Here is a 19111-nt window from a genome sequence, read left to right as displayed (position 1 = left end):
CTAAGCAGTTGAATAAATACTCCCCCTTTCCCTTGCAAATAAATCATTATTGGTATGTCTATACTTGAGCTCCAGGATGACTTTGAAGGAAAGGAAAAAGAAAGCAGGCAGAATGACTGGATTTCCACCTTGAGAGTCATTGAAAAAGTAATAAATGATGAAGTATCAAATATGTAGATTTTCTTCCATGTAAAAAGGAAAGGCTATTTTATCTAAAGTTTGTATTTAATATTTAAGGTTGATATGGTAATTTTCCTGTCACTCCATCTTTTACTGCTTTTGATGCCTCTTTCTGTATTCTCCCTTGCAAGCAAAATTTCCAAGTATGGGTTATTCATTTCTGATAAAAATGCAAACTCAAAGATAAAAAAATCTGAGGAATTAATGCAAATTCAACAATTTCATTTTAAAATTTTTGGGAAAAATGTATTTGCTCAACATTTATATTTCTTTTGATCAAATGGTTAATATTGCAGTTGACTACTTGGTTTACTATCATCATTCAGGAGCACTCATAAGGATTAGCCGTATTCATACAGACATATGTTTACTTAGATAAATACTTTAGTCCATGATTTATGCTATTTGTATGCTCAACCACCATTCCAATTCCCCTTCCTGCTCTCAGCCTGCCATCACAATTTCACTGTTTTACTGCTAGAAAAATTATCCTAATTCTTTTGCAATGTTAGGTTGTTGCTGAACATGCAAGTTCTCTCACGAAATGCAGGGTGAGTTTCAAATCTAGTCTCAATAATAAATGAGGATTACAGGGTGTGAAAGAAAAACTTGTGTGTGTTGAAGAGACAAAATGGTACAGAAAGAGGAAACATTCCCAGATAAGGCGTAACAAGGGAGAGACCTAGTCAAGGACATTTTATGGTTTATCACTCATGGTGAGGCAAGCAGAATTAGGTGGTTGGAGCAGGCTGCCTCAAGATTGGTTGTGGTCAAGCTAGCAAGAAGGAGGGTGCAACATCACCCCCCCCCCCAGGCTGGGTGCAAACAGTGAACATTGTGCCACGCGACTGGCTCCTGCCAAAGGAATAAATAACACACCATTTTGCCCCACAAGTTGGAGTCCATTGATTCGGCATATTGGAGTGATGTGTACGTCGGACTTCTGCCTTAACCAAATTAATCAATATTACCTGGGGTTTGGCCAGCTCCAGAGGGTGAGTGGTATGTATGAGTGTGTCTTTGAAAGTGTGTGCTAAATTGGGTTAAGAATTAGATTGTTAATTGTTCAACTTAAATTGCTTTTAACCTGTCTTTAAAATTGCTAATTACTAGATATGTATATCGCTTTTAAAACTGCTCCTGAACAATTGCTGGCAATAATACCCTTAAAGGTACATTTGAGCTACTGTGGATCTTTGTTCTGTGACACTGATTAAAGACCTGGTGTGTGGCCTGATTAACCATATAACAGCGCCTTCTTGTGACAGGTTCTTTTAAGAATGTGGAGTTGCTATTTCGGGATACTTCAGGTATCCCGAAATAGCAACGCAGTCTTGACATATCCTAAGACAACTACACAGTACATGAATTTGCATCAGATTCTCCATCCCACTACTGCTTAAATATAAAGCTATAACAATCAATATAAGCTTACCTCTTTCCACTAGCAGCTCCTCTGCAAAGGAATAACATATATTTGAATAAAGTAATTTTTTTCTCAATACAGGTAACTAATGTTTTCCATGCAGGCTGAGTTTAGACACATAGCCTCTTTTATCAAGATTGTAGCAAAGGGTGCACATGTGCAGGGCATTAGAGCATAAGGAATTATAGTTACACCCAGTCACATAAGTCAACTACCATCATCCTCTTTTCACTTGTTTATAGGAGCTCTATATTTCATTCTAATTAATAAGAATGTGGTTAGACCAATGAACCAGGACCAAAGCCCAACAGTGGACTAACCACTCATGTGACTTAGAACCTCTACACGCTTTCAAGGTATGTCTATGCTGGAGGTGTAATTCTCAGCTTGGATAAAAAGTGTAACTGAGGCAGTGACAACCGTGTAAGTGGCATATACCATCTGAAAAACTAGCTAGGTACAAAAGGAATTCTCACAACCTAATGCAGATATGGTTACATTGATAATTTTGGCATGCTAATTTGATCAGAACGAGCATGGTTAGGTCTGTCCATGTTGTAAATTATACCTCCAGTTTCAGTATACACATATAAATAGTGAAGGTGAAGCTTCTTAGTACATGGGAACATGTTCCAAACTTTCATGTCATTGATGAAAATGTTAAATAGAATAATGCCAAGAACTGATTCATGTTGGACCATATGACAAACATACCCACTTAGTGAGGATTGTTGGTTTATTATTGCATTTTTAGACCAACCAGTTAGCCGTCTTTTAATCTATAGTTTAAAAAATTTAAATCAATAGAAAATTAACATGACATATAAACATATTTAATTTTTTTCCTGTTATATGACAGAATGATGTCATGAGGCTGTTTGGCCATGAAAGCGTCCAGGGAAAGGGGAATTGGCGAGCATAGAGAGCAGGGTGTAGCCCCCTAGTCGATACAGATTTTCAAACTAAGTGTCATGTAGTACGATGTGGTAAAGAGTAGGAAGGAGGGACATGCCAACTCCCTGAAGAGATGGAAGGATAAATATGGACCAAATAAGCTTTGTACAATTCAAGTGATGATTTTGAAGGTGCTTAGATACTTTAAAGCATAAGTTTTCTAGATATTTGAAGATAAATTGATAGAATAAGTTAGTTATCAAAAACAAGTCTTCCTGTGGCACCTTATATTTTGGTTAGTCTCTGAGGCGCTACAGGACCACTTGTTTTTAAAGTTAGAGACTAACATGGCTACCCAACTAAGATCAATTATTAAAGAAAAAGTTGTGCTTTTATTTAGACCTAGATGCTTAGGATGTAGAGTTCAGTTAACAATTCTGATTTAGAAACTGGAGAAAAATTACCTTTTTCACACTGGAGTTGTTCTGGAAAAAAAATCAAGATTTCACTTTTAATTATTGAAAATTAGATTCTCAATACCATTGAGTATGTCAATATTTAACTTCTGGAATAGCAAGAATTACCTACATTCAGTGAACAAATTAGGCCCTGGGAGACTTTTCATTGGATTTGAATCATCTCTGAAGTTTCTCAAAACTGTCAAATATATTTTAAAAAGATCTTTTTCCTACTGAGATTGGAACAACAAATGTGTATTTTTTTTTTTTTAAATGCCATGGAATAAAAGAACCCTTACTGAAAGCCTCTCATATGATGAATTAAGATTGTGTACAGTGAGGACCTTGGCCTACAACTGTGATGGCAGGACAAATGGCATTATTCAGAAAATAGAAGGAAAAATTTTCTCACAGATGACTTGAATGGAAGTGCTGAAGAAGAAACTTTGACTTACCGATTATCTGAGGGGCAGTTGCTAAAAAAGAAATATTGAAATAATCCATTCAGAGTTTTTCTCAAAATGAGACACAGAATGTAATTTTTTAACAGATCTTTAAACTACTAGGTATAGCATATGAACAGAAAAAAAAAATACATTCTGCTTCACTTGAAAAATAAACTGTGTGAAATGAAATTGCATTTAAAATTGTACATTGGGAGTCGGATGTGAAATTTTGCCTGTTTAATCTCACTTTCAATTCATTCTCCTTTCCATGATAAAAAAACCTACAAAAGTGTATAGTTCTGCAGTTTTTAAAGTAGCTTTGGTAAAAAAGAATAATTTATATTTGAGTCCCCTGTTGTGTAAACCTATCATCTCAATGGTCCCCAAAGAAACAATGCTCAATCTGTCCTGTCCCAGGAGAGCAAACCTCCCCTTCATGGACAATTGAGATGATCTTTCATCATAGAGCTCTTAGGCTGTGTCAAGACTACATGGCTCCATCGATGGAGTCATGTAGATTAGACAGATAGGCAAAGGGAAATGAAGCCGTGATTTAAATGATCGCGGCTTCATTTAAATTTACATGGCTGCCGCGCTGAGCCAACAAACAGCTGATCAGCTGTTTGTCGGCTCAGCGCGCTAGTCTGGACGCTCCCCTGCAGACATCAAAGCCCTTTGTCGGCAGCTCCGTTATTCCTCGTGGGATGAGGTTTACCAGGGCTGCCGACAAAGGGCTTTGATGTTGTCAGGGGAGCGTCCAGACTAGCGTGCTGAGCCGACAAACAGCTGATCAGCTGTTTGTCGGCTCAGCGTGGCAGCCATGTAAATGTAAATGAAGCCGCGATCATTTAAATCGCAGCTTCATTTACCTTTGCCAAAACAACAAATCTACATGGCTCCGTCGATGGAGCCATGTAGTTTAGACGTACCCTTACAGAAATTCACCAAGAGAGCAAACTTACGTCTTGCCATCTGGAACGGACCTGAAAAAGGAAAACAAATATTGTCAAAAAATGCTCTTTTCTTTCACATGGGGAATCCATTCCTGCTCCTTGACAGCACTGAGACTCCAGCCATTGATTTAAATGAAAACAAGAACAGGATTAAAGTAAACAAGTATTCATACACCCAGACTGACATCATTCTAACCTTTGACACAACTGTGAAACATATTCAGTCCTCCCTCAAGGATAAACACCAAAACTCAATTGACTCGCATCTGCAGAATACACTCAGATTCCCCAAAGAGAAATACACTCAAGCCAACTCAGAATCCCCCTTTTACCCAGTATTAAATAATTTACATGTGTCTGTCCCTCTCAATTATTATGAAAAGCTCTCTATCCTTAAGCAATTGCGGAAATCCCCACTCCACACCAATGCAGTCCCAAAGAACAAACTTATGATGTTCTCTGAGTGAATGAGAATAGAAATAATGTAGAAAGACTAAATTTTACTCTGAAGTTTTATTGAAAAATAAATGAATGTTGAAATATAACAGATATGGATTATCTTCCATATCAGGCAGAGTCTTTTATCAGCTAAATATTTTATTATATTATGAAGACTGATATTCTATCCCTCCCTCTTTTGCTGCTTCCAATATCACTTTCTGTATTCCCTCCTGCAAGTAATGTTTAGAAATATGGACATACATTAAAAACTCATATTGAAACATTTTAAACACTGGAGACATTACTTAAAATACACGTTTATCAATTTAATTTTCAAATTGGAAAACGACCAACATTTATGTCTATGTATTTAAAACATGTGGCTAATAAGCAATTGGCTACTTGATTTGTTAACTTCATTCATGAGCAGTTTTATATGAACCAGCCATATTCGAACACACTCATATTCAGTTGAGATAATATTTTGGGCCATCACTTGTGCTAGCTGCATATTCAACAATTCTGTATCTTGCTCTTATCCTATCATCATGATTTCACTATTTTTACTGCTAGAAAAATTGTGCTTTTGCAATGTAAGGTGGCTCTTGAATGCACAGGTTCTTAGATCTGATTCAGGGAGTATTAGAAATCCAGCCTCAGTTAAATCACATTCTACACAAAGATTAGGACTCAGCTATTCTGCACATTAAACCACTTCCTGATAATTAAATAAATAATATTGGGGTTTTTTTTTTTAAATCAACAAAGCCTTCTTTTTCCTTTGTGTAACTCCACTGATATTAATAGAAATATAGAGAGGATGTATTTGGCCTGTAGTGGGTAGTATACTGCTCTGAGAGGATGTGAGGCAAAGACAACTAAATAACACATGCATTTGCATCAGATGTTCTATCCCTCCCCTGCTTCAAGAAAAAGCTATAGAGATCAACATATACATACCACATTTCTCTCGCAGTGCTTCTGCAAAGGAAAGAGATACATTTGGAAAAAAAAGGCGTGTTCTCCACAAAGTGTGAACTAATGTTTTCTGTGCAGAATGAATTATGTTTAACTTGTTATAGCAAGACTGGAGCAAATGTTACATGTGCAGAAGACTAGAGCATAACGAATTCTGACTACTTCACAGAAATGAACAATCATGATCACTCCACAAGTTTCTATGAACATTGTTTTCCTTTTTATTAATAAGATTGTATTTAACTGATGAACTAAAGCTCAGCACTGCAGTTCACTAACCAGTCATATGATCATACGTTCTAGATCCTGTACATTGTTAAATAACTCTGTCGTGGTACTATACACTAGGGCTACGTCTACATTGGCACCCCTTTCCGGAAAAGGGATGCTAATGAGACGAGTCGGAATTGCAAATCCGCGGGGGATTTAAATATCCCCTGCGGCATTTGCATTTACATGGATGCCGCTTTTTTCCAGCTCGGGGATAAGCCGGAGAAAAGCGCCAGTCTAGACGCGATTCTCCGGAAAATAAGCTCTTTTCCGGAGGATTTCTTATTCCTACTTGAACAGTTCTTCCCTGTCTACACTTGCCCTCTTGAGCAAGTATTTTTGCGCAAGAGGGCTTTTTCCTGAGCAGGAGCGTGAAAGTATTTACGCAAGAAGCACTGATTTTGTACATTACAAAGTCAGTGCTCTTGCGCAAATTCAAGCAGCCAGTGTAGACAGCTGGCAAGTTTATGCGCAAAAGCAGGCGCTTTTGCACAAAATCTTGCCAGTCTAGACGCACTCTAACGTTTTGAAACTGCCTTCCTGTTTTTCCCCTTGATTTTCCAAACCTTCTGTTCCCTGTCTCCCAGTCCCCTTCTTCCCTCCCCCTGCCCTCTCTCCTATTTATTTTGGGTCTGCATATCTTAAACTCAAAACTCCAGTCGTCTGAAGAAGTGGGCTGTGCCCATGAAAGCTTATGATACCATCTATATGTTTTGTTAGTCTATAAAGTTCTACCAGACCATTTGTTGTTTTTTCCTGTACAGATTAACTCAGCTACCCCCTGAAGATTTTGAAACCTATCACTCAGTAATCTTTTAATCTATTTATTGTATGTCATGTAAATATTATATTTATTTAGTTTTTAATCCAAATTATCATGTGATACTAAGATAAATGCATTGTAAGCACCTATTACAACAACACTATTATCTCTATCAATCACATTTGTAAGGAGGAGAGGGGGAAGGATGTATCAGATCCCATGAGGAAAGAAAGGAGAAATCTAGAAATGATGCATTGCATACAATAAAATTGATTATTTTAAGGTGGCTGGATACTCTAAGGATCAGAGTAGACAAATTGATAGACTAATGCATTATGAAAAAAATTGAGAGAATTCTGTATTTGACCAACTATCTGCAGCAAAGGGGCTAGAGATATGGAAAAGCATATCTCAGAATCTGAGAAGATAAAAACCACAGCAAAATATTTGTTCTTAAGTTCTAATATACAAAAATTAGTTAGAAGATTTTGTTTAGATTTACAAATAGAGGACGTACAGTTAACTTTAAAAGAAAAACAACTCAGCACACCTATTTAGAAAATAAAGCAAACTTACCGTTTTCAAGCTGAAGTAGTTCTGCAAAAGAATAAATTTGATCAACATTTATATTTCTTTGTTATTGAAAATTAGGTTATACCATTTTCTATCTATACATAATTTCTGGAATAGCAAGAATTACCTAAATTCAGTGAACAAATTCGGCCATGTAACACTTTCCATTGGATTTTGTGAACTTTAAACAAGCTCCAAAATTTCTCAAAGTAGCCCCTTGTATTTTGGAAAGACTATTCTTTTATATTGAAACTGGAATAATAAATGAATAGAAGTTGGTGGGTTTTTTCAATGTCACTAAATAGAAGCACCTTTACTCAGAGCTTCTGATATGCTGAATTAAGATTTTGTGTAGATGAGACAATTACACATTTTTGTAACCAGCAGAATAGAGGGCATCATTAAGGAAAGACTGAAAAACTTTCTCACAGACAATTTTTAATTTAAGTGGAAGTACTGATAAGGAAACTTTGACTTACGGATTAGTGGCTGTAGATTTGCTGAAGAGGAAATTTTGAAATAACTCGTTCAGAATTGTCCTCCAAAAGATGCAAGGTATGTAACTTTTTTTAAAGTAAATAATCTCCTAAATTACCAGATATATTATAGCAGCAAAAAACTGCTTTCTTTCTTACTAAAAAAACAAATTGAATATTAAATGAGAGTCAGGTGTGAAATTCTGGCCGCTTAAACCCTGGTGTGTCTACACTGCACCATTATTTCGAGATAACTAGCATTATTTCAAAATAATAATGTGAGCATCTACATAGCCATTCCATTTCAAAATAACTTCAATATAATGCATGGATTATTCCAAAATCTGTAAACCTCATTCTACGAGTGTAGCCTGGGATGGAACACTAGTGTAATTTAGGTGCGTAAAACTTGCCAATCTGACCAGAAGTTTTAAATTTGTCCTCACCATCCAAGGTTACAATGTGTTAGAATCATAAGATTCCCCCTTGTGACAGTCCACAGTCAATTGACAACAAATACACTTTAATTCAGGAAATGAAATAGAGAACAATCTTATTGCCAAAGGGAATATGATAATAACAACCACAATGAATATGGCAGCAAGAACAGAGATTACCTGGATCCCTTCCCCGATGGCATTAACAAAATCAAACTAAAACTTATCTAGATATATAGAAATTAACCATTTAACAATATCTTACACCCATAAAATCGTAATGCCCCTAAGTCGGGGCTTGGAGGACCAATCTCCCTTTGCCTTGCAGGCCTTGGAGCAGGTGGTATGTGAGATTTTTAAAAGCAAATTTAAACAAAATCAAAGCAAGGAAGAAATACAAAGCTAGATTAAAGATAAGTATATAGTTTCTGACCTTAAAGATAAGTACTCCGGAGTGGGCTTGGTCAGCAGCGGCTGAAGCAGCAGCAGCCCCGATCTCCCAAATTCCTAGGCCTAAATACCATTTTTGGCACCAAAATGTTCTGGATGTTTAACCCTTTGCCCATAGCTGGTCTTGGTACCCTAAGATTTCTGTGGTTACTATCTCTAATTGGAGAAAATACTGGGGAACTCATCTTTTTTAGACATGACTGATGCTTTCTTGGGTTCCATTCCAGAATTGCGTAAGAAAAGTCAGGAAATTACAGTTTTGATTCGGAAATCTGTTGTCTGTTCTTATAAGAAGTTTAGGATGGCAGTTACTGACAAGATAGCAGATTTTACTTGTTGATTCTGAGAAAAATTTAAAAAGTAACCTATTACATCAATTGCAAAACTTTTGCCTCATACATCTTTTGGAAAATCACAAGAAAAACTTAAATCTAACTATCACCAGCTACCATATTTTTACTAGAAGCAATCAATTAGAAAATTAATTCTGTAGGCACCTTGTGTTGCCAGCTTATATACGTCTATAACTATATAAAAAAATCAACAAAATAAAATAGGACAGGTGCAATTTAGCAGGCTACAATGAGGAATAACACATATTCCGAAATAGCTATTTCAAAATTAGGCATGTGTAGATGCTCCACTGCTGCTATTTCAAAATAGCCGCTCACAAGAGCCATTCTAAGTTATTCCTCCCCAGTACCCTTTGGGGATCTAAATTGAGATAGCACTTCTACATTAGGGAAGCCTATCTCAGACCAATTTTGAGGCTTCCCTGCAGTGTAGATGTGCCATTTCAAAACAAGCTATTCTGGAATATCTATTCCAGAATAGTTTATTTTGAAATAGCCATGTAGTGTAGGCGTATCCTCAGATTCAATGCAGTCACATTATAAATTCTCTCTGATCTCTGTTTGATAAGAAGATTGCAAAAAATCTATGTACACTTTCCCAGTGTCTTCTTCAGGTTTGTTGCAAAGGAATGACGTTCATTAAAGTAATTACTGATGTATTTTGTTGTGTAAACTAGTTATTTCAATAGTTCCCAAAGAAATAATATTCTATTCTGTTCTGTCTCGGAGGAGGGAGCCTCTTTGACTCCCTTTCATGAAGAACTGAGAAAATGTCAACAATGGAGCAATATTTGGCCTTCTACCTTCAAAGCCTAGAAATTATAGCAAACTTACTGTTTCCCACCTGCTGCCGCCCTGAAAAAAAACAATATTGACAATAAATACACTTTATTTTTATATTAGGGATCTAGTGCTGCACCACTGTCATCAGTTGGATTTCAGCCATTCATTTCCATGAGAGCAAGAACAGGTTCAAAGTAAACAACTATTTTCATTTTGAATATTATCATATGGCCAAGTTGACACAATTCCAGCCTTCAACACAGCTACCAAACCACTTTACAGGGATGCTGAAAAAACGCGTCTGCTTTTCCGTTTTTTTTTTAAAGTGGACACATTCCTTGGATGCAGCAGAGCTTTTCCAGCATACCATATCCCAGAAAAGCTCTGCAGTCTAGATATACTCTAACTCCTAACTATTTAATATGCTACTTTTCTTTACTAGCCATTATCATGGATGCAAAAATATTCCTGAGCTCCTCCTAAACTATTCAACGGGTCACAGTAAAAAGGAACTGTGATGACTGGAGCACCATTGCCCTTTTTATACCCAGGCCCTGATATGCTCCAGGTTCACTGAGGGGAGAAGTGGAGGTGTGTGAGCTGTCCAATGGCTATAGGTGGCAAGAATTCTGTTGTTCAGGCTGCACCAGTCTTCAGTATTTCCATGAGTATGAATATGCAGAGGACACTTGAAGGAGAAGAATCTCTTTGTGGATGGTCCAGGATTCATGGATAGAACCTGCTTTGGCTTCAAAGTAAAGGTTTCCAGGCAGCAAACTTTATCCCTTCTGTGAGCTGGAAAATCCATCCCCCAGGAGAAGCTCGTAGATTTCCTGGCAGATGTATCAAATTGGATAACAAACTATGGCTTCTTGTGATAATCTAAAACTGCCAGCCCAGCAAAAATGAAAGAAACTCCCAACAATCCCTCAATGAATAATGAGCAATACAATCCAAGTACCAGCTACAATAAACTTCTCAAATCTCCTTGCTATCCATCACTGCTGCCCCTGATTACTTCATACAGTCTTTTCTAGCCAAAATCCTCCCAACTCAGTGATAACTTACCCCTTTGCCTCTGAAGCTCATCTATAAAGAACAACATATTTGAAATTACATAATATTTTCAATTTTTTTCAAGTTTTAAAATTGCTTTATTTATCTCCTGATTACTAAGAATAATGAAGGATTGATGGACAGAGCACTGTACTGAATTTGAGAAAGAACCTCTAGTTTCCTTTTGGACAATTCACAATTGTTGGACATAGAATTTTAGGAGCTTCATGTATTTCCTTCTCAAACCTGCAGATGGCTAGGATGCTGTCCTATGGATGTTGGCAATATGTGCATATGTGTAATGAAATAATTATCCCTTCTGCAAACATCTGAATACAAATGCAGGAAAAATATGTTGGAGTTTTCCCAAAATCCCAGGGATTAATTTACTAAGAGTAAATACACTGACACCACTGTAGTTACAGAAGGGATTAATTTAGCCATGTCCATGTAGTGGAATGTTTTAGAGAGAATAGATTCCTAAACAACAAATAAAAAACACCCATAATTCCACAATATATCCTTTTATATTTCCTTTGCTTGAGTGGGAGGCTACATAAATCAATGAAAACTTACTCATTTCTCTCTGCAGTTGGTCTAGAAAAAAAATAAAAGCTGAGTAAGAAAATACTTTCCCTCTTCCACAAACATTTTCTATACAGTTTGATAATCTGGACTGGCACTTGAATAAGTGTGAGGTTTTTTTTTGTTTGTTTTTTGTTGTTGTATCTCTTCTTCAGTAAAAGATTACAAGAATCATATCAAACTTACCCATTTTTTCCCATAGCTGGGCTGTAAAGGAACAACACATATTTGAGTAGCAGCAAGAGTTTTTGTGCTATCCTGTAAAGAAATGTATTCTATATAGAATGAGATGGCAGAGGTGGCTATTAGACAGGAGCTACAAAAAAGACTCAAGTAAAAATATAACTATCACAGGATGCTGACAGATAAGGAATTAGCTCCCCCTACCAGGCATGCATGAATGTTACCGTGACAAATATGGCAATTTCCTAAAATATCTTTGGGAGAAATTTTACTGAATTCAATTTTAGTCATGGATTATAGTTCATTCCATGTGGGAGGATTAGCACACCCCTCCAGGAGCTAAAAACAGCAAGGAATGATCTCGCAAATTGACTCCTGTTGTAACACCTCCCAAAAGTACTAACTCCTGGAGAGGCTAAGATATACTGATACAAACTGGATTATTTAGGGACCAAAAGACAAAAGTGGACTTTCACATAAATAACATGAATTTAAACTGATTTATGGCCACCTTCTGTCTGATCCAGCAAATAAAAGTCATGACTTTCTGTGAAGGGGGGCCCAATCCTTCCCAGGAAGCATTTGAAGGACGTGGGTCTATGAAAGAATCATAAGACTGACAGGTGACCTTTTAGCATGAGTATGGGAACATTTACTGGTTCTTTTGGGGATTATATTTTCTCAGTAATTGTTTCACCTTTTAAGAACTGTGTTTGCATATAAAAGATATGGAGTAACTTGTACATGCTGGTAATTCCAGCTTTGAACAGAAAGCAATGAATAGATGCAGATCTGTATAGTCAGTCTGGCTTGCTAGGGATTGCACAGTGTAGGGAGGGGGAAAGGTAGATACATTGGAGAGAAGGGATAGAGTCCAGAGTGACCTAGACAGATTATAGGATTGGGCCAAAATAAATCTGATGAAGTTTAACAAAGACAAGTGCAGAGTCTTGCACTTGGGATGGAAGAATCCTAAGCATTGTTATAGGTTGGGGACTGACTGGCTAAGTAGCAGGTGTGCAGAAAAGGACCTGGGGATTAACATGGAAGAGAAGCTGGTTATGAGTCAAGCGTGCCCTTGTAGCCAAGAAGGCTAATGGCATATTAGGATGCATTAAGAGGAGCATTGCCAGAAGACCTAGAGAAGTGATTCTTCCTCTTTATTCAGCACTAGTGAGGCCACGTCTGGAGTACTGCATCCTATTCTGGCCCCTCCACTACAGAAATGATGTGGATGCATTGGAGAGGGTCCAGCAGAGGGCAACCTAAATGATTAGGGGGCTGGAGCACATGACCTATGAGGAAAGGCTGAGAGATTTTGGATTGTTTAGTCTGCATCAGAGAAGTGTAAGGGGGGATTTGATAGCACCTTTCAACTTCCTGAAGGGAGGTTCCAAACAGAATGGAAAGAAGCTGTTCTCAGTAGTGACAGATGGCAGAACAAGAAACAATGGTCTCAAGTTAGAGTGGGGAAGGTCTAGGTTGGATAGTAGGAAAAATAGTTTCACTAAGAGGATGGTGAAGAGCTAGATTCCCACAGCTGCAAAAAGGAAAGCAAAGAGAGAAGTAGGCCATTTGCAAAAAAAATTAATAATGATTGCCTGCTATCTTCTGGGAGACATGTTGATAATAAGAGGCACTGTAAGTATTATACACATTTTGAGGTAAGTGAGACAGAGTAGAAACGAAGATAAGTAGAAAATTTAGAAATGTAAAGATGCACATTGCAAATATGGGGAAAAATACCACTACTTACAAACCAGGGCAAACTTACCATAGTCACTGCGGAATTGGACTGCAATAGATTAAATTTGATTAAATTAGCTTCCCATGTGATGAAAGGCTAGAAGATTATGAAAAGTTTAGCAGAAATCTACTCTATAGATTAGCCCTCTTGCTAAGAATTAAATAAACCAACCTTTGTTCCAGTTAGAGTTTTGCAAAAACTCCATCATCTATCCTTTGTGGAATTACATCTCTTTCACAACAGGGATGAATTTGGCTATTGCTGTGTAATGGACTGCATGGAGATGAAGCAGCACTCTGAACAATAAATATCTATTGTGACACTAAACCCCCATATTTTATGGAAATATGTTTTTGAATATGTATATGAATAATTGCAAGATGCTTTATGTGAAGTACATCATGATACATATCATCTTTAAAGTTACAGTCTGTTGAATGTGTATATTGTTGTAAAGGTCTCCACCCTGTGAGTGCACCTTGGTGGCTGAGGGGAGTTTTATAGTCTCTACTTGACTGTTTGTGGGAGAGGAAGTGTCCAGTAAGTGGCCTGGGACCAGCCCTTTTCTTTTACCCCCTGGTGTGGTTGCTGGGGCCTGAAGGAGACCCAAGCCTGCCCACTCCTCTGGGTTCCAGCCTGGGGACCCTATATGTAGCAGTTACCTGCTGAGTCTCAAAACTGATGGGTTGCTGTCAAATCCCTGGGCCAATTCCCCTGGAAGCTACTCCATCCAGCCCTTTCTCTAGGGCAGTGGTCACCAACCAGGGAAAGGATCTTGGAGCCTCTGACAGGTGATTCTGACTGATTTGACTGGGAAGCTTTCAAGTACTGGCACTTCAGTTGCCCCTCCACCCACTGTCATGCTGACCCAACAGGTACATGGGGCATTGTTACTACTTTTACTGATGGCAAAGTCGGTTAGTTTTGGTTTGTGATTGGTCTGTACATTTCATAACTTTTATTTCTCTCTTATGCTTCAATGTAATTTTTTGAGTTGTGTTTTCTAAAATGTCTAACCTGTCATGGCAGGAGTCATTATCCCTATGGCAATTGTGCTCCTGGAAGTGGCTGGGATGTCCCTAAGAAAATCAGAGCAGGGAGGTCCACTTATGCTGTCCTTGCCTGCAGACACTGCTCCTGAAGCTCCCATTAAACAATATTAGGGTACGTCTACACTTGCATCCTATTTTGAAATAGGAATGCAAATGCAGCAATTTGAAATTGCAAATGAAGTTGGGATTTAAATATCCTGTGCTACATTAGCATAATTGTGTTATGGCGCTATTTTGAGTTAGAGCTATTTCGAATTAACAGATGCTGTGTAGGCATGGTTATTTTGAGAGAAAACCATTCTCTCGAAATAACCCTTAATCCTTGTACAATGAGGTTGGACAGTTATTTTGACACAAGGGTTTTCTCTCAAAATGACCGTGCCTACACAGCGTCTGTTAATTCGAAATAGCGCTCACTTGAAATAGCACTATAATGTGATTATGCAAATGAAATGTGGGATAATTAAATCCTGGCTTCATCTGCAATTTCAAATTGCTGCATTTGCATCCCTATTTCAAAATAGGGTGCAAGTGCAGACATACCCTAACAGGGCTCTGCCCAGTGGAGTCAGAGCCTGTAGATGAGGGGCAGCACATGCCAGCTACTTCTAGGAGTGGGGCTAGGCCAGGGCATGAATAAGCCTGCCTTTGTTCTGCTCTTCCAGCTGTGCTGTTGCTCAAGCCCACAGTTCTGCCCTCCTTCAGGGTCCCTGATACTGCTACCCTAACTAGGGAACTAGCCCTATTGCTGGGGCAGGCAGTGTTGTCTCTCCTCCAGATACTCCTGGGATGGCTGGGACTTGAACTCATTGCCCTATACTGCTTATGTGAATGCTCTATCCCCTAAGCCAGTCCAGAACCCACCTTGCAGCCCTCATTTCTGCTTTCCTACTGCAAGGGCTCAATCCCTACATTCAAAGGTTCCCTTATCCTGTGTTGGCTGCCCTGCTACTTCCCAGGGTGGGTTCCTTGAACACACTACCCTGTGCTCCTCTGCAGGAATGCTATATCCCATAGTCCATTCTAGGACCCCCTCCCCTTGCTGCCTTTAGAGGGTATCTTACTTTGGGGTAGCTGTCTAGTCATTCCCATCAGGGGCAGGGCTTGGGCTGTACCCTTAGGTGTACAAGCTGAGCTGCCCGGTCTAGTGTAGACCTGGACTTAGTGTATTTTTACTTAGTGTATATTAACTGGTGTGTTTTGTTTCTTTTGGTTAAATAACTTACTTTATTATGTCTGTTTTCCCTTGCAATCACTTAAATCCTACTTTTTATATGTAATAAGGCCATTTTTGTTTATTATCAAATCCAGTGTTCTAATTGCTACCTGGAGGGAAAACAGCTGTGTAAATCTCTTTCATTGATAAAAGGGGAAATGTCCTTACAAGCTTTCTCTGTGTAAAAACTTTTAAACAAAGAAAGATGGATTTATCTGGGATTCTAGTCCCTTTTGAGGATTGTGTTCCTGGATGCTGTCAAGGCCCTAGAGCTGAGCCCTCTCACAGCTGACCTGTTACACCATGGCTGCGTCTAGACTAGCATGATTTTGCGGAAATACTTTTAATGGAAAAGTTTTTCTGTTAAAAGTATTTCTGCAAAAGAGCATCTAGATTGGAAAGGATGCTTTTGCGCAAAAGTGCTTTTGCACAAAAGCATACATGCCCAGTATAGATGCGCTTTTGCGCAAGAAAGCTCGGATGGCACAAGAGGGCTTATCCCTGAGTGGGACCATCAAAGTATTTGCTCAAGAAGTACTGAATTCTTACATTAGAACACCAGTGCTCTTGCACAAATTCAAGCGGCCAGTGTAGACAGCTGGCAAGTTTTTGCGCAAACACCCATGCATCTGTGTTGCTCTGAGGGCTGTCATCTCAACTCTGTGTCTTGGTTGAAGCAAACTGGGTGGGGGACACCCCAGAGGGCAGGTAGGCAGGCTCTGTGACATGATCAGCACACCAGGTGACAGTCTCAAAGGGATCTCTGTGATAAAACCTGTCACACATATCACATACAATTCTTCCTGGCCATGTGACATCTGCAATCAGCAGAGAAGCTGAGACTAGGTCTCCTTCTTAAAAAGGAAAATGGCTGGTGGAGAGAACTCTAAATTTCCTGCAGCTTTTGGTTACCCTCCTGACCTAGGTCTTAAATAGCCTGGATTGTCAAACTTTCAGAGCATGACATAGAACTGGTTAATATATTGAGAGGCGATCAGACTCAAAGACTGAAATTTGTATTTGATTGTGTATTTTGAAATAACTGTCAAGGTGCTCACAGCTCACATATGGGCACATTGTACTGCTGAAGCTGGAGATAAATACATTTTAACAAATATAGTCTTGCTTTCTTAGCAAGACAAGGTGGGTGAGGCAACATCTTTTATTGAACCAACTTTTGTGGGTGAAAGAGACAAGCTTTCACGCTCTCACAGCAGTCTTCTGCAGCTAGTGTTCAAGATCTGAAAAAGAGCTCTTGAAATCTTGTCTCTTTCACCAACAAAAGATGGTTCAATAAAAGATGTCACTTTACATACCTTGTCTCTATAATATCCTGGGATCAATGCAGCTTCAACAACTTCTCCCTTTCCTGTCAATTTTAATAGAAGCATACAGAAATCAATGTAAACTTACCCCTTTCCATCTGTAGTTCATCTAAAAAGAAAGTACACCAATTTCATTGTTAATAATCAAATTATTTAAAAGGGATGAGTGAGAATTAGGATAGGGGTTTGTTCTCTTTGATTAGAAAAAGACTGCAGAAAATCTGAGTTATAAAATACCTTATTAGGCTGATACTTTTAGGATGGATATAAGAACTTTTTTTATGTTTTCTTGGACATTATGGAAGTTATATAGGGATGGATTTAGCCACAGCTGTGCAGTGGATTTTTCTGTGAGGGAGCACCGGTTTGGTCAACAAACATAAAGCACATGTACCTTCACTATATGCTCCATTCTTTTCTGCAGGAGTAGAAACCTACATAAAACATACCCATTTCCAGCCGTAGCTGATCTGTAAAGGAATGACAGATTGAGTAATGAAATAATTTTTCTCCTGTTCTAAGAGACATGTCTTAACTGAAGTTATTTGTTTACAGAAAGGGGCTATAAATAAACAGCAGGAAGTATGCAAGACAGCAGGATTCTAGATAGGAAAGAATTAGATCTTCCTCCATCTCCCACTTAATACAATTTCGCAGTTTTCAAAATGCATTTGTTTCCTATTGTTGTTGTTCTTGTTGTTGTTATTAATTATTATTATTATTATTATGATGATGATGATGATGATGATGATGATGAAGGAAGAAAGTTTCGAGGGCTGAAATCTGCACTAGATTCAATTGCCAAGTGAATCTGTGGTCTTCAGCTCCTTCTACAGTCTTAACTCTGGATCCACCCTCTGGTATGTGCAACTCCTAAAATTCCTTGCTATGCCTGGGACTGACTAGTTGGCTGCACTTCACTTTTCATCAGGTGTAATGCTAATTCTGAAATATTTATTTCATCAAATGATGACTTGGTATTGGTCCTGCTTTGGGCAGGGGGCTGGACTTGATGACCTTCTGAGATTTCTTCCAGCTCTATGATTCTACCTACAATGAATTATACCTTCATGGGGTTTAAGAAGAGCTGTATGATTTTTGGAACATGAACATGAACAGTCATCTCGTTCAAAAAGCAAATGCCTGTTTCCTGAGGAACACTAATGACTGAGCCATAGACTATACTAGGGCATTATTTTGAAATAACCCCCCAAGTTTGAATTTATATATGGAGCATCCTCAGTACCAAGCCCATTATTTTATAATGGTCTGTGGAATTCAAACTCTGTACTTCTGCTTTTCATCAAGTATAATGCTAATTCTGAAATATTTATTTTGAAATAATGGTAGTATGGACACTGCAGTGTCTCTATTTTGAAATAATTCCTCCCCAGAGTATCATAGAATCATAGAATACTTGGACTGGAAGGGACCTCGAGAGGTAATCAAGTCCAGTCCCCTGCCCCCATGGCAGGACCAAATACTGTCTAGACCATCCCTGATAGACATTTATCTAACCTACTTTTAAATATCTCCAGAGATGGGGATTCCACAACCTCCCTGGGCAATTTATTCCAATGTTTGACTACCCTGACAGTTAGGAACTTTTTTCTAATGTCCAACCTAAACTTTCCTTGCTGCAGTTTAAGTTCATTTGAACTAATTACTCCCCAATGCCCAATGCTTCCTGGGGCTCTAAGTCTGAGGTAACTAGTCCACATTAACAGAGCCTGCCTCAGACTAATTTTGATACTTCCCCATATTAAGTCTATGGTAGTTCGAATTTGTTAAATCGGCCATTAAGTTGAATTTCGTAATTTCAAAATAGTTTCCTAGTAGTATAGATATGGCCTGAAAGTCTGTGATCTTACTGCTGCTCTCATTATGTTGCTCTCATTATATTGAATAGTGAATCAGAATCAAACTCCAGGCCCTTACCTTTATATCATTCATGACTGTGAACTCAAGGCTAGGTCACAGCCTTTTTTTAGGAAAAAGCTACACAAATTGCATGCCACAATTTGCGTAGCTTTTTCCGATTTCTTTTCCAGAAGAGGCCTTTCCAC

The 19111-nt window shown here is 38.3% G+C and overlaps 1 protein-coding gene across 1 annotated transcript in view; it reads right to left on the bottom strand.

The window, feature by feature from the left end:
* Nucleotides 1-19111, bottom strand: part of LOC112547760 (uncharacterized) — a 91710-nt gene that overhangs the window by 58042 nt on the left and 14557 nt on the right. The window contains exons 8-21 of the mRNA XM_075914279.1: nt 17495-17515; nt 17134-17154; nt 13480-13500; nt 11709-11729; nt 11514-11534; nt 10950-10970; nt 9933-9953; nt 7862-7882; nt 7386-7406; nt 5759-5779; nt 4367-4387; nt 3414-3434; nt 2965-2985; nt 1616-1636 (exon numbers count right to left, since the gene is read on the bottom strand). Coding sequence (XP_075770394.1) covers nt 1616-1636; nt 2965-2985; nt 3414-3434; nt 4367-4387; nt 5759-5779; nt 7386-7406; nt 7862-7882; nt 9933-9953; nt 10950-10970; nt 11514-11534; nt 11709-11729; nt 13480-13500; nt 17134-17154; nt 17495-17515 — 294 coding nt within the window. The remainder of the gene's footprint in view (nt 1-1615; nt 1637-2964; nt 2986-3413; nt 3435-4366; nt 4388-5758; nt 5780-7385; nt 7407-7861; nt 7883-9932; nt 9954-10949; nt 10971-11513; nt 11535-11708; nt 11730-13479; nt 13501-17133; nt 17155-17494; nt 17516-19111) is intronic.

The sequence above is a fragment of the Pelodiscus sinensis genome, chromosome 33, assembly GCF_049634645.1.
Source record: "Pelodiscus sinensis isolate JC-2024 chromosome 33, ASM4963464v1, whole genome shotgun sequence".
NCBI classification, from domain to species: domain Eukaryota; kingdom Metazoa; phylum Chordata; order Testudines; family Trionychidae; genus Pelodiscus; species Pelodiscus sinensis.
This window is presented reverse-complemented; position numbering and strand designations above follow the sequence as displayed.